Source organism: Melanaphis sacchari, unplaced genomic scaffold (genome assembly GCF_002803265.2).
Source record: "Melanaphis sacchari strain LSU unplaced genomic scaffold, SCAv2.0 Contig64_pilon_pilon, whole genome shotgun sequence".
Lineage (NCBI taxonomy): Eukaryota > Metazoa > Arthropoda > Insecta > Hemiptera > Aphididae > Melanaphis > Melanaphis sacchari.
The window spans coordinates 1,519,784-1,534,979 of NW_020271462.1; the positions used below are offsets into that span (position 1 = coordinate 1,519,784).

The following is a 15,196-nucleotide window of genomic DNA, read 5'->3' on the forward strand; positions in this document are numbered from 1 at the left end:
GTAAATTTAAGTATACGGAATACAAACGCAAGTATGTTTATTCTCGATTTGTTATTGAGATATTTTGACATTCGACGACTTACGAAATATACGGAAATAAGTAACGTTTCTCGGCCAAACGATGCGCAGTAGTCCTGTTCGTATATAATATCGATAAATGAACGCGTCCTGCATGTCCTTAATGTTTTCACGTATACCGTGATAAAGTGCAAAAAATAACCTATTCGGAACACGCACGCACGCATACACGCCTGCATTACTACAATAACCGACGTTTATTATTATTATTATTATTTTCATTGTTATTTTGTTACTATCATTATCAACACGATTATCACTACCTTTTTTTATTATTATTATTATTACTATTACCAGGTACCCACTACTATTACTACTACAGTTGTACTACTACCTACTACTATTACTACTACACGGCAACAGCGCCATCAGCTATCGTTGTGTACCGATCCGCGCCGAGTGTGACAGGTGGCCGTGACGGCGGCTAACGTTGTCTAGTAACTACACGAAAACCGATAATACCGGTTTAGCCATCACTTTCTACCGAAGAGTTATCCTGGTCAGATGGTGTTGTGTCTGCACATACGCCGCGAGCGCGTGCGGACGTGAATGTTGCGCAGTCGTTCGCTAGCCTCGCGCCGCGTAGCCTACTAAGTGTTGACGGTCGTTCGGTTCGATCGGATATTTCCGCCAACGTTTTAATATTATTTCATTCGAGAACTTTTCGCGACCCCAACGCGTTCCGTAGCCGATCGTCCGTTCGTAATCGAACAAAACGACGACGACCAGGTCGTCTCCATAACGATTTTCGTGTGCCATTGCATTCAACCGTTGCTGCGTATCGAAACACTTTACAAGTAAGGCTCGACAAAAACGGTTCACTATTACCTACATTATTATTATAATAATAATATTGTTTATTGATTTTCGTGACTTTTTTACTGCGGCGTGGATAATGCGCGTTTGCTGTATTATATATAATAATATTATGTTATTTTATCGATCGACACAGTGCCGGACTCGACAAACACTGATGACGCCGCGGCCAAGAAGTTCAAGACTATTATGGAAGAGGGGTGCAACGTGCCGGTTGACACCACACGACCCAAAAACGTTCCGGAATGGTTCGATGCGGAGTTGTTCAGCAGGTAAAAAACCATCTCATTAGTCACCACTGTCACTTTATACATTTATAAGTAACGCAATCAATTTTAAGAAAAATATATGTGACTTAAATATAATAATTATAACACATGATATTTAGTGTACAATGATTTCAAGAACAAACGAGCTAGTCGAATTCTTTCATAAATGTCAAGAATATTTCTTTATAAGTATACTTATGTTCTGTACACTATATTATGTATGCTTTATTCGTATGATTATTGTAACGAGCCAAACGTTTAAAAAAACTGTTAGTTTTTATTTCGTTTGTAAATGATGCAGACCACACCTATAAAAATATCCTTGCCACATATAGTTATATGCAACTATATTGACATATATTTTACCCATAGCATAGTTTTTAATATACCAATTCCAAGAACTATAGTAATTAACTTATAATGTGACTATGTGAGTTATAATACCTATTAATAATTTGTTAATTAAGGTTTAGAATATACTTGAATTGTTTTTGTTATAATTACATGTAATACTTACATCCTACAATTCGTACTGATATTATAATAATTCGATTATTCGTATATTCGTAGTTGTACGCAAATCAAATTTCTCAGTAAAGTGTTTTTTTTTAATAAGCCTGATAGGTTATGCATTTAGAATAATAATTATAAAATAGAATGGGATGCATTAAAATTTGTTGTATGAATGTAAAAGAATTATTATACAAGTCATCAAGTTTTACTGAGTTATAAAAATTTAACATGAAACAAAAAAATGTTCTCATAATGGTTAGCAGAGTTAATCAAACGATTACATTTATCAAAAATATGTATTCTATTACTAAAAGTTGTTGCAAAATCATTTAATTAAAATACTTACTTGCTTACTTTAATAATAGATACGATAAATAATTATATGATATATTATATTGTTTATTAAGCGCGGAACGTCGAAAATGTGAAACTTTGAAGTAGAATGAATTATTACCAGCTTAAAATTTTAAAATCATATTTCTAATTTAATAATAAATTAACAAAAACCTATAAGTATAGTCATGCAGGTGCAATAGGTGCATAACGATAAATATAGCAAGCAAACGGTTAATCATTATAACATTTATAAAATAATATTATTAATAACTATATCATTCTCCATTGAATATAACGTATTTTATATACCTACATTTAAAATAGATTAATGTTACATAATAGATCATATTTTAAAATTTCTGCTAAGCAAAAGAGCCGTCAAGTAAATAGCCGTTCTGCTGTATGATAAGTGTCGAATGTAAATAGATTTTGCGTTAAATTGGAAATCAATTTTATTGTATACGATGAAAAACGATTCTGAGCAGTGCAGGAGATAAGAAAAGGACGAAAAGTAGTCGAAAGAATACATTGATTTTTAATTTTGGGGGTGGTTTGAGATAGAAAATTGGATTTAGTTTGCACTTTAAAGAGTCAAAAGTAAAAATTTCCAATATTTTTAAAATTACCAAAAAAATGTAAAGAAAATCTGGAATTTTTACGTAAATTCAGTTTTTGACAAAATTGAATTTTATTTTCTTGGTGTACACTCACAAAATGTTAATATGATTATTTTATGTAAATAATATAGTTTTCATTATTTTTAATTCTTTTGGAGTTAATTTTAGTTTTATTTCTATAAATGTTAATATAAAATGTTCACATGGACAAAAAAAGTTAAAAATGATCCCACATAAGTTAAACTGATAGGTATATAAAAAATTACCAAAATGTTTAAATTGTTTTGCAGTTTAATATTTATAAAAAGCAAAATTTCTATTGTTAAGGTTTGGAAACTTAACAAGGTTCCTTGTAAGTAATTCATTTTTAAACCAAGAAATCTAAAAATTTATAATTAAATTTTTTTTTTGTAGATATTTTAAGTTCAAATATGAATGAAATTGCATATTTAAACTATGGATAATGATAATTATTATTAAAGTTATATGATATTAAAAAAAATTATTTGTGGTCTCATGGGTGGACATAGAATTTCTACGTATATTATTATATTTTATACATACAATGATATTTTAAAATACGAAATGTCGGTAAAAATTAATTCAACATACTATATGATTAGTATTAAATAATAACATTATATGAAATCAACTTAGTGATATTGGCTTATAAACTGTATCCGTTCAGAATCGTTTTCTGTTTACAATGATTTTTCACTAAATGTAATAATTGTTAATGTATTTTGTATTAAAGAAGGTGGTATTCCTTCTCGTTGATGGCCAGATTTTTCCGGGACAAGGCGTTTTACTAAAACCGTTGAGGATACAAATACCTAATATCAGTATTGGTGCATACAGTATCAACTATGTAAATCAAAATGTTTAATTTTTGTAAAGAAAATATAAATTTAAAATAAATCATTATTTATGTTATGTTTTAATAATTTTTATTTGTTTATAATCAGTAGGGCTCAGAAGTCAGAATTTAATACACTTAAAAAGTATTAAATGTGCATGTAATTATGCATGCATAATAGTACATGCTTTAAAACTATGCCTTTTTTATTTTTATTTTACTCATAACTTTTATTAATACAAATATTTTGTGAAAAAATATTTTTATATTTTTTAATTTGTACTAAATATTTAATAATAAAAACAGGAAGTTGTATGCCAACTAAGAATTTAAAAAACGTAGTATAATAATGAACAGTGAAAACCCTCAAAATAAAATATACATTATAAAGTTTTTTTTTTTTTAATTATATATTAAATATATCACTAATCATCAAATATTTTCCTAAATGGTAAAATTAAAAATATGATTTTAAAATTACAAAATCACTAAATATGCAAAAATATGTACTTTAAAATTTTAATATTATTTTCGTGGAGTCATGGAATTAATTTCAAGCTTATTTAGTAATAAATCTTATAGCTCAAAAAAACTATGCAAATGCTATAAATTCCGAGCCCTAATAATCAATAATAGACATTTTGACCTATAATATTTGATTGATAGGTATACGAGTACTTCATATTATCATTGTTGATGTTTTAATTTATTTTGTTTGTCATCGTTCATACATTATCAGTATTAATATTAAACTTTTTTTCATAATTAATAATAAAATAGTTTTGTGTTTATTTTTGAATAATTATTATTAATTATTCTTTCAAATTGACAATTATGATAGTATTTGAACCTCGGTGAGAAACAAACGTACCAATAGTTTGCTTATTATTTCTAATAACATTAATTATAACTTATAATGTATTTTGGATAATTTTATATTAAATTTAATCTAATCAATATTTTGTAGTTATTAATAAAGCCTATTTTTTAATGACCAATAAATATTATAGAAAGTTAATTAAAAATAAAATATTATTTTAAGTGTGAATTTTAATCTTCTTATATCAATATTGTTAATCAACAATAAATAATTAAATTGAAAGTATATTTTATTTGTTAAATAAAATATAAAATATTATACCTTTAACAAACAAAATATTTGAATTAATATTGTTACATAAAATAATAGATTTATGAAAAATAGTTATATTATTACATATTAAATAATAGAGACATAAGGTTATGAGTGTTTTGACTTTTTGAGTTATCATAGTTTCATTGTTTCAAATAGGGATGAAAATTAAATAAATAATCACATGTATGTTAAGATGTTACCCGTTAACCTACATTTTGTAGTAATTAGTTAACTTAAATTTTAACTTTTTATACTAATAACCAATGGTTTAACCTAAGTATCGTTAAATGATCAATCAACAATCATACTTTAAAGTTAATAGCAACGTTTAAAACAATTATGTATATAGTTATTTATTTTAAACGGCTTATAAAATTGTCAACTTGTAGTTTTAGAAACATTTAAATACTAAAATGTTATGGAATACGATTGACTATGCATTTTTTTCGGAACAAATTCTAGTATTACGATTAAGCAAACTTTTAATGTTCGCTTTATTGTTCCTACGTTGATTAAATCGATCGTTTTTTAATATAAAAACCAATTGTGTATTGGTATTATCTATATTTTGTTTGAAACAATAATTTACTATAGTTTAACATTTCATGATAATATGTATTATTTAAGAAATATGCTCTTATAAACATAATTAAAGTTAGTAAGTAGTAAGTATTTAATAATATTTTATAAACAATGTTTATACTTATAAATTTTAAATTCGATTTTCGGGTGATACTGTTAAGTGTCTGTCCATAAATTCTAATAATATATGTCATATATCTTTGATATTAAGTTATAACACTATTAGTGATATATCATCAAACGTATTTATTGTATAATGTAAAACTATGTAAACATTGTAAATAAATTCTTTTTAAATAAATAAAAAAAACAACGTACAGTTAGAAATGTAAATAAAATTAATTTTTAAACACCGATAAAATTTGACTCGTGACTTGACTGTTATATAAACGAATGTAATGTCGTTCTAATCGTATTGTTTTTTTTTTTAGTTCAGTTATGGACTTTTTCTAAAATGTAATTGTGCTTAATCTTTCGATAACCATTTTTAATGCCGACGTTCGTTAAACTCTTAAGTAATAACTAGTGAATAATTACAAATAACATATTATATTACATTTAATTACAGTATTAGTTTGAAGTATAAGCTTCAATACTTAAATTGTTTTGTTACATTCTTGCAATCTATTTAATATTTACAGGTATATGGGTGTACAATAATATAATAAATCATATATTTCACTACGAATTTTATCTATGCTCGACTCCGTTTCAAAGTCGAAAAAGCGTGTCGAGACTTCAAGAGATCTTTTTTGTTAAATAATAGAATTTGAGTTATCGCGAATTAGTTTAATTACCTGAAACTGTATTTTAAAAACCTATTTGATTTAATATCTCTATGTTCGATAGGTTATAATGGCAAAATTTGAGTTTTTTTTTTATAATTTATGTTTGACTCTAGCTATAAAGAATGTTCGGAATAGAATCTATGATATAATAATAAATAATAATAATTAAAATTATTACTTACAGGAGTAAAATGTGTTAGTTTTTATTTATTTTTATTTTTTTGTTTAAGGTTAAGAAAAATGACATTTTTTTATTAATATCTTAAAAAAAAATATTACAAAAATAATTATGTGATTACCGCGAACTGATTAATAATACATAAAAAAAAAAAAATAACTAAAAATACTTTTAATAGTTATACGAATACCTACGCGTTGATTACATATACGTATTAACGTCATGTGAATCATGTGGTTATATCATTACGTTAAAATATAGCATTATTGTGTATTTAATAATAATTTTAAAGTCCTTGAAATTTGTGTAGTGCTTTTATATATAAGTATTATATACTTAGTATATATTATATTAATTATATGAAATTATAGTTTTTAAAATTTCAAGTTCAAAAGTAATTAAAATAACATAAATCAGAAATATATTTTAAAAATGCGTACATTTTTTTTTTTTAATTCGAAATTAATTATAAAATATTTTTAACAACTTAAAATAATTATTTTATTAAAAAGAAAATCAAAATTTGGACATAATGTTTATTTTATATTTTATTTAAAATTTTGCATACAATATAGAGAATATAATATAATTACATGGCTGACGCGGGCGGTAGGAGTGAGCGATTAGAGCCTATGTACAGGGCGCCTGCTATAAAGAGGTTCATTGACAATATTTTTGGGTACCTGAAGGGGTCTATATTATATTTTTATAAAACATACAAATGCATAAAACATAAGTACTTTGAATTCTATTTATAATAGGTATTTATACTTAAAATTATAGAAGTACATTTTCGCGTGGATTAATTTATTTGTTATGTTAATGCAATACCTAATTTATTATATTATATTAAGTCATTAGTTAATTTATGATTATATTCATAAATAAAGTGTTTTACACTTTTATGTGCCTCTAGTAAACATCAGGTATTAAAACAAAAGTAAAATTCATGGAAATAAATTATGATAATATAGAAATGATTAGTATAAGAAAAATAATTCTAAAATGTTTATTTTTATATTTTCAGAGGACAAAAGTATTTTTATTCCAATTTCTATTCAATGTTTGCTTCAAATTTGATTGGATTAATATTGGTATTAACAGTTCCAACAATATTGGATGTATTAGTGTTCACAAATAAATCTTCTGATCCTTATACCGCTTTTAGGAGGTATCTTGATACCATTAGACACATGCTGAGGTGGTATAGATACGACGTGACAAATTCTAAATCAAAGTAAGTGAATATATTTTAATATGTATAATAATATAATTACATAATGTAATATGATGGTATTAACTTACTTAATGAGAATTAGTTTTTTAATTATTTCAAATAAGTATTTAAATATTTGAATGAGAAAGTAGGTATCTATTTAGTTATTTATTTAAATTAATTTTCCAGCTAGTATTCAAATACAAATATGTGTCTATTTGTAACTAAATGAAATAATGTATGAAATATTTCAAATTTCGGTGTCAGATTTCTGTGTTTTTAGTTTTAATTATTTGGATTAATGATTATTGTACATAGATAAAATTACGTAAGTTCTAATACATTTTTTTTTGTAGTAAACGTATGTCATTATCTGCAGTTAGAGGTATTAGACCTCTAAATGTTTTTATTATTATTTTGTTTTTACTTATGACAATATGGTGTTTTAAAATACAAACATCGTGTATTTTTATTAAATGATTAAAACTTAAGTAGTGCTTAGTTACATACTTGCTCCTTCTTCTGGGCAAATTATATAAACTTATAGTTGATAAATGTTACAAATTACATTACAAATATTTGAGATATTTTTTATTTTGCTCCCTTTTATTCCTATTTTTTACCTATGTGATACTGAGTTTTATATAAATAAGTGGTCGTTAAAAATGACATAATTCTATGATAAGTAAAACCTACTAAAAAAAGTATATCTAGTATAAACAAAAAAAAATATTATTTATTAGTCATAATAAAATATACATTTCTATAAATTATGTATACCTAATAGAAAATAAAAAACTATTTATATGAACAAAATTTCATGGTAATAAGTGTTATTTATAACAGGTTACGCGTGGCTTCTTAATCATGTAATTTCAATTTATTTTTTTCTTTCCCCTTTATCGTCTATACATTTAGCGATTACATTTTAATAGTCACTTTAATATTTGATGTTAACAATAAGCCGGGAAAAAATATCATAGCATTGCAAAAAGTTGTTGAAAACACAATTTAAAAATACTGTATGAAAGATTTTAATTTGTATTTAATATTTTTAAAAACTAAATATAATAATATTATCATTCCAAAAAACACTAAAATATATACTTTTTACAAAGTTTTAAGAGGACGTCGCATCCGCATGTGTTGTTTGAGTCTCTACTTACACACGAACAATATAGTAAATTTTCATTCGCTAATTGCAATGGTATGTTCTCTTAATGACTTAAAACAAGGAAAAAAAAAATTATAATTTTTGTAATAATTAGTTTCTTCAGTGAAATAAATCGCTTGGTACACAATAATCACAATCCAATAAATATTTTCCAATCGAACTCATATGAAAATCAGTTTACTTAATAATTTATTATTTAGATCTCAAATGTCTGTGGCCATTGTACACGGACTTCACTGTGCTGCAAATCGAGTATCGAATAAGTCTGGACTCGGACTGCGAGTAACTCAAAAAGATATGTCATTAACTCAATTCGGTTTCATGGGCTTATCGTTGTTGAAAAAAAAAGAATTAGCTATTGTAGGCACTGAAGAAGACGAAAGGGCCCTTTTGCATTTTTGGCGTACTATTGGCTTCATGTTGGGAATTCAAGACAAGTGAGTAACGTATACAGTTATTTTATTGGATTCGTAGTTATTTTGTATCTTGGTGCGCGTGTCAAATGAAACAATATCGTTATTTACTTATCTATTTTTAATTGTTTACACTAAAACTCTACAATAGCACAAAACAATATATAGAAAAAAAAAATCGAAATTATGGAAACTACATTTATATCAAATATTTTAATTATTTTGCATTCGTTATAAGCACACTGCGTTATCGCACTAATGAATAACATTGATATTATTTAAATAGTAGGTACATACATTTATTAGTTATTACCAATCTATGTTATTATATTTTTTGATCAGTGTGAAGTCAATGACATTTTTAAAAATTGATTTTCTTTAAGCAAAGTTTGAAAAACTTGTAGCATTTAATGAATTTTAATTATTTCTAATTCAGTTTAAACTGTTACTTAAGTGGACATTAAATCAATCATTTTTAATAGTAAAAACATGTCCACGATAAACAAACTAAACGGCATTAAATTGTGGACAACACCATTGGCGTTTTTGAAATATAAATTATCAAAGAAGTTATCTTTTATGACGAATTTCATAATTGGAATAATACAAAACTCCGATGAGATTGTATCGAATAAAATGTCGTTCTCACAATAGGCGTTTTTGTTCTGAAACCAATTTTTAATGCGGTTTTGTTTGTTTTTCGTTAATAAGTTTATGCTGTTAGATTTAATTGTCATTACTGTAACGTGCTTGTCACCTGTCTACCGTTTTGATATCGGTCGCAATTTCTCAGCTACGCTCAAAAGTAAATTTTCACTCGACTGTGGCGCGATAACAGTTGGTTATCAGTGACGACGACGCTTCTAGGAATATAGTGTATAGACAATAGATTAATAATTTAGTAAAAAAAAATGATGATATTCGAGTACACAATAAATATTACATGAAATAAGAATAATTTATATTTATATTATTATAATCGCCGACCGACTATAGTTTACTCAAATTTTGTATTCAATCATTTTCATATTAAAATTACTAAAACATTATGAACATTCCAATATTTACAGATAGTGGGTATTAGGTGCTCGAAGTATGCATAATTTGTCCAACATTCAAGTGTCTATTCACACACAAAAAAATAATATTGAATTGTGTTGACATTTGTACACTATTCAGAGGGATATTAATGATGTACACCGAATAACTCAATACCCCTAATATAAACAATTTTATTTTTTATATATTGTTAGGTGTGGTTAAAGTATAGTTGTGTTGTAAAATCGTATACATTTTTCTGTATAATACGTACACATCACTTATAATTTCAGAATATCAGTATGACCTTAAAATTTTATCCAGGGAAATTAATTTAAAAAAAAATATGATTATTTTATTTAAATATTTGTTAATAATATATCAATTAAAAAAAACATAAAATACATTTTATTCAACTCGTTTTTATTATTTAAACAAATAGAATATAATATATTGTGTGGTCTGTCAGGATGTGAGCTATTTAAGGGGATTCGATATCGACCGTTTTAAGGAGTTCAATACAGGCAATTTTCTAAATATCTGCACGTGGATCGTGTAAAACTGTAAAATATGTGATACTTGTGAATAATAAATGATAATCAGCAAATATCTACAAATGTATATCATAAATAATAATATACAACATAAATATTAATTATTAATATTTTTTTATTTATTTGTTTTTATCAAAAATATAAATGTTTTGCTAATTGTTGTATTAACTTCTTAGTAAATACGATGATTGTTTTTTCGTGAATCCTATTATTATAATATAGAGTAGGAAATAACTAAATAAACCGATATTATGGTTTTGTGATATATAAAAAAAAATAATAAATAAATGATATTTTTATTTGACACGATTGCGCCAAAATGACATTTTATTATTTGTACGATTTTGTGTTATTTTATATATTATGATAAACCGTCAAATGCCCAGCCTGTCCTATAATAGATCTGTACCTAACCCGAAATTATAATATTATTATTATTATTGACACGCACTCAGGTACAACCTGTGCAGCGGATCGCTGGAGGAGGTGCGGGGCACGTGCGCGCTGATCCTGCGCGACGTGTACGGGCCGGGGCTGCTGAGCCCGCCGCCCTCGTTCGATCACATGGTGCAGGCGCTGCTCGAAGGCATGAAGCCCATCTCGCCCATGCTGGACATGGACGCGTTCCTGGCGTACTCGCACGAGCTGTGCGGCGTGCCGGTGCGCGCGCCGCTGGTGGCCAGGTACAGCCGGTGGATGTACAACGTGCAGGTGTACACGCACTCTGTGCTGCTGAGCCGCGCGTGGCTGGCCGTCGTGTTCCGGCCACTGCTCAACTACAACATGAGGTTCTCGGTGTGGCTGAACATCAACTTCCCGATCGGCGCGGCGCTTCGGTTCGGCACCAAAGTGTTCCACCGGGTCCAGGACAGCGCGGCCCCGCACGCGGTGGCCGCCACGCACTCGGTTGCCGCCGCGCACTCGGTAGCCGCCGCGCACTAGACGCGCAGACGCGCAGCCGCCGCCGTGTGCCGTGGCTGCTCGGTAAACCGCCCCTATACTTCACCATAACTGCGTCACCGACAGTCGTAATAATTGTAGTGTGTAGTGTTATGTTACGTTTTTTATTTTATTTTATAATATTTGTTATATTGAAAACCGTTCGGTTTTAGAGCGTCCTCCGACCCCTCCCCCCCAAATTGGATTCGAAATGACGAAACGGTAACGGCCGTTCGTTCGAATCGCTCGAGATGAATAAAGTCCCTCGAGTTCGAATTCGCGGAAAGTCCAGTACCGATACTAATTTTTTTTTTATTTTTACATTTTTTTTTTACGCAGATACGTTTAAGACGAATGATAGTAAGAAAAAGTGAACGGATGCGCGTTTGTGACTAGCGGTGGTGCCCCGTGACAACGTTATATTACACCATGATATTAAAAACCGATCGCTTTTAGCGTGCCCCCCTTTCACCCACTTAAATGTTCATCCCCAGCAAAACTCTGTTGCCGCGTTTCCGAGCTATAGTATGTGCCTTATACTTATCGACGTTTCTAAACATATTTTCAATCGCGTACCCCCATGACCTCTTGCAGTCCGTTCACGCTTCTATCGTCAATTCGAAATAGAAACGATACGATATTATACGTTAAGTTATAATTATTTATTTTAATCACTTATAAAATATAGTGTTATTATGTAAATGTAATGTTAGCATAATTATACAACTATTGTTGTCTTCTTTACAGACCTTACGGGAATGTTTCAACTCAGGTTTATCGATTAAATTAATTATTCATTTTTTAATATTTATTTCCCATTTTCGATGATCGTTTACTGTTGTGCTTATAAAAGTTTCATTGTACATCCGTCACACGTGTTTTGGAATTAAAAATATATCGATATCGACCGTGACCTTTGTCCTATACGTATATCGGTTGTAGTTATGCAATGTTATCGAATTCGTCTTGAAAATTAAAGTTCAGTTACGTAAACCGTGTGAACTTATAAATCATATTTCTAATCATAAATCACGACGTGCCCATATAATATTTGTATTATAAATAAATTATAATTTATTACTTATTAACGTGTAAGAATATTTATAAGTAATAACTTATGAATATGAGAATGCCGATTTATATCCGTTTCCTCTCTGTAGATGGGTTTAAATAGGACTTGAAAGATTCCGTAAACGTTTCTGGGACTCTGGGTTAAGCACAACATAGGTAAATTCTATAAACAAAATAGGCCGGTTTATAATATTAATGAATAATTGTTAAATGGTGATTACTGATTAGTTATTTAGTTATACGAATAACAATAATAGGTTATATGACCAAAATAGTTAATAATTTAGTTATTATATTTGCAGGATTTCAATGATGAATTTTATATTGTGATATGCTTGTTAATATTGAAAATTATTTTTTTAAGAGCTACACATATTGGGCGTATGTATTTAGTTTTGATGTTAACATATAGTTTTAATATAACTTTTTAATAACAAATAAAGTTTGAGTAATATTTAAGGTTTATTTAACGCTGTATAATGAAGAAATTGTATTGATTATTATAATTATGTATATTTTTATAATCACGATCAAAAATCGTTTAAGTATTTCTATATTTTATCAAAGACGTTTTATATGTTTTAATGGCAACGTACTCTGTATTAATTGTTTTAAATACTGATTTTCACTTTGAAATGTATTTATTGTTTATCGTTCGAGCGTTTTATTTGTAATATAATGTTTTAATAATACGGATCTGTTACAGTGTAAATAAATTAATTGTAAAATATGTTAACAAATGTGTAATATAATATATTGTACTATAGTGTATTACTTATAGCAAAGTTGAGCTGGAGTGTTACGCGTAATCTTTTTACAATAACAATAATAATTGTTGTCTATACTGTACAGCGGTCATCCACTGCACCCGATAGGGGCGATTATTTTATCAAATCTTTCAAACGATAATAGATGCACACTATAAAGCTACTAGAAAATAGTAAAGTTAAATTGGTGAATTGCAGAACTATATTAACGACCGTTTCTTGTCGTGCAGTTCTATAACTTTAAAACGACGTATAATAATATTGTTGATACTTTTTACTGTCTTGTACACCATACCGTCACGTCACAAAATAAACCATTTTTAGCAGATGCATTTTTCTAAGCAAAAAACCTTTGCAAAAAATTACAATATTTATTACAGTATTTATTTTACGACGCAGTTCTTGCTATAATAAAATTCTATTGTTTTGGAATCACTGGTTATTGTTACGTGGGCGATAACGGTGTCATAAAATACTTCAAGGTTTTGAGAAAAACAACTCAGAATCGCATAAATTATACGTACCTACTTAATTACCTATAGTATTTAGATAATTAATGATGAAATTGGATTTCGCTCTGCCGTACGATGTTTAAGTTTACTAGCGTACATATTTTTTGTCATTGAGTAGTTTACCGTGTAACGAATAACACATGCATGCGGTATAGACTATTGCTTAAGAAGAAAACGAATCTTAATGAAGTAGGCGGTTGGAAGACCAGTATCTATTCCTCGGGAGAATAGCTAACAATATATTCGGTATTATTTTTACTGATATTACTTTTGCATACCAATCACCATTAAAGACTAAAATATCGGACAGAACACCGCCAATTCTACTGCAATCAGAGTTACAATATTAAAACGTGATCAACGATATAATATTCTGATTGTTGACGAGCTTCTCATACGTATTAGTATACCTTCTCGACAATTAGAGGACGCTGTACAGTCGGCAATTCTATTTTACTATTAATCACATTCATGCCCCTGTTGATACTGTGACGGTGGTCCATAATATGCAAAACGTAGATAGATTATGGTGGTTACTGGTCAGTGGAGTGTTGCAACAAAGTCCACAGACTGCAGAGAGAATGTATTAAAAAACCTTCATTCATAATTGGCAAAATCCCATTAGTTCGAAGTCGAACTTAATTTAATTCAATTTTTAGGCATAATTATTTTTTTTCCTAAAAAAACAGTACTTATTTTGTATAATCGTACTCATTATTTATTTTATTTATAATTATTATAATAGTATTATTCATTTTAATTTTTCAAATAATATTGTTGAATATCAAGTTTTAGATTCATACGTAAAAAAAAAAATAGACAAATGGGTACCAATCTGCTGTATATGAGGTGTTAAATGGGTCACTATTTTAAGCGTGTTTAGTTTTAATTCAATGTTATATTATTGTATGCGAAAAACGATTCAGACCGGAGACGGTCTATTAACCTATATTACGCTATGAATATATTTCATGATATGTCCTTTACATATAGCTATTAAAGTAATTTATTTTACTGTAAGTAGTACGGTAGGTTGATACATTTTTTATTAATAAATAATATCGTAAAATAAATCAAAAATGTCATAGTAAAACTCACAATAATATTATACAGGTACCTGAACAGGTATATGTAAAAGTTATGAATTCCAAATAATAATGTTTTTAAATTATAAAAAAATAATTAACATCGTTATTGAAGGTTTAAATAAGTAATTTCGTCTAAATTTGAAAAATAAACTACTTTTTTTTATTAATACATTTGCTTCATCTATTCTGTATTTTTTATAATACTGCTTATGAAACATTATTTTTTAAATAAATAGGCACAGATATTTGTAATTTT

At 27.8% G+C, this 15,196-nt stretch overlaps 1 protein-coding gene across 1 annotated transcript; it reads left to right on the forward strand.

Moving 5' to 3' along the window:
* Positions 1-399: 399 nt before the first annotated feature.
* On the forward strand, positions 400-12,810 carry LOC112600450. Its single transcript, XM_025347675.1, has 5 exons — positions 400-875; positions 1,031-1,166; positions 7,196-7,405; positions 8,759-8,995; positions 11,019-12,810. Coding segments are annotated over exons 1-5 (1,071 nt in total). The 5' UTR covers positions 400-874; the 3' UTR covers positions 11,506-12,810.
* The last annotated feature ends 2,386 nt before the right edge of the window (positions 12,811-15,196 follow it).

Coding starts and splice junctions, on each gene's coding strand:
- LOC112600450 (XM_025347675.1), top strand. Junction 7,406..8,758: donor GTGACAAATTCTAAATCAAA/GTAAGTGAATAT, acceptor TTTATTATTTAG/ATCTCAAATGTCTGTGGCCA. Junction 8,996..11,018: donor ATGTTGGGAATTCAAGACAA/GTGAGTAACGTA, acceptor ACACGCACTCAG/GTACAACCTGTGCAGCGGAT.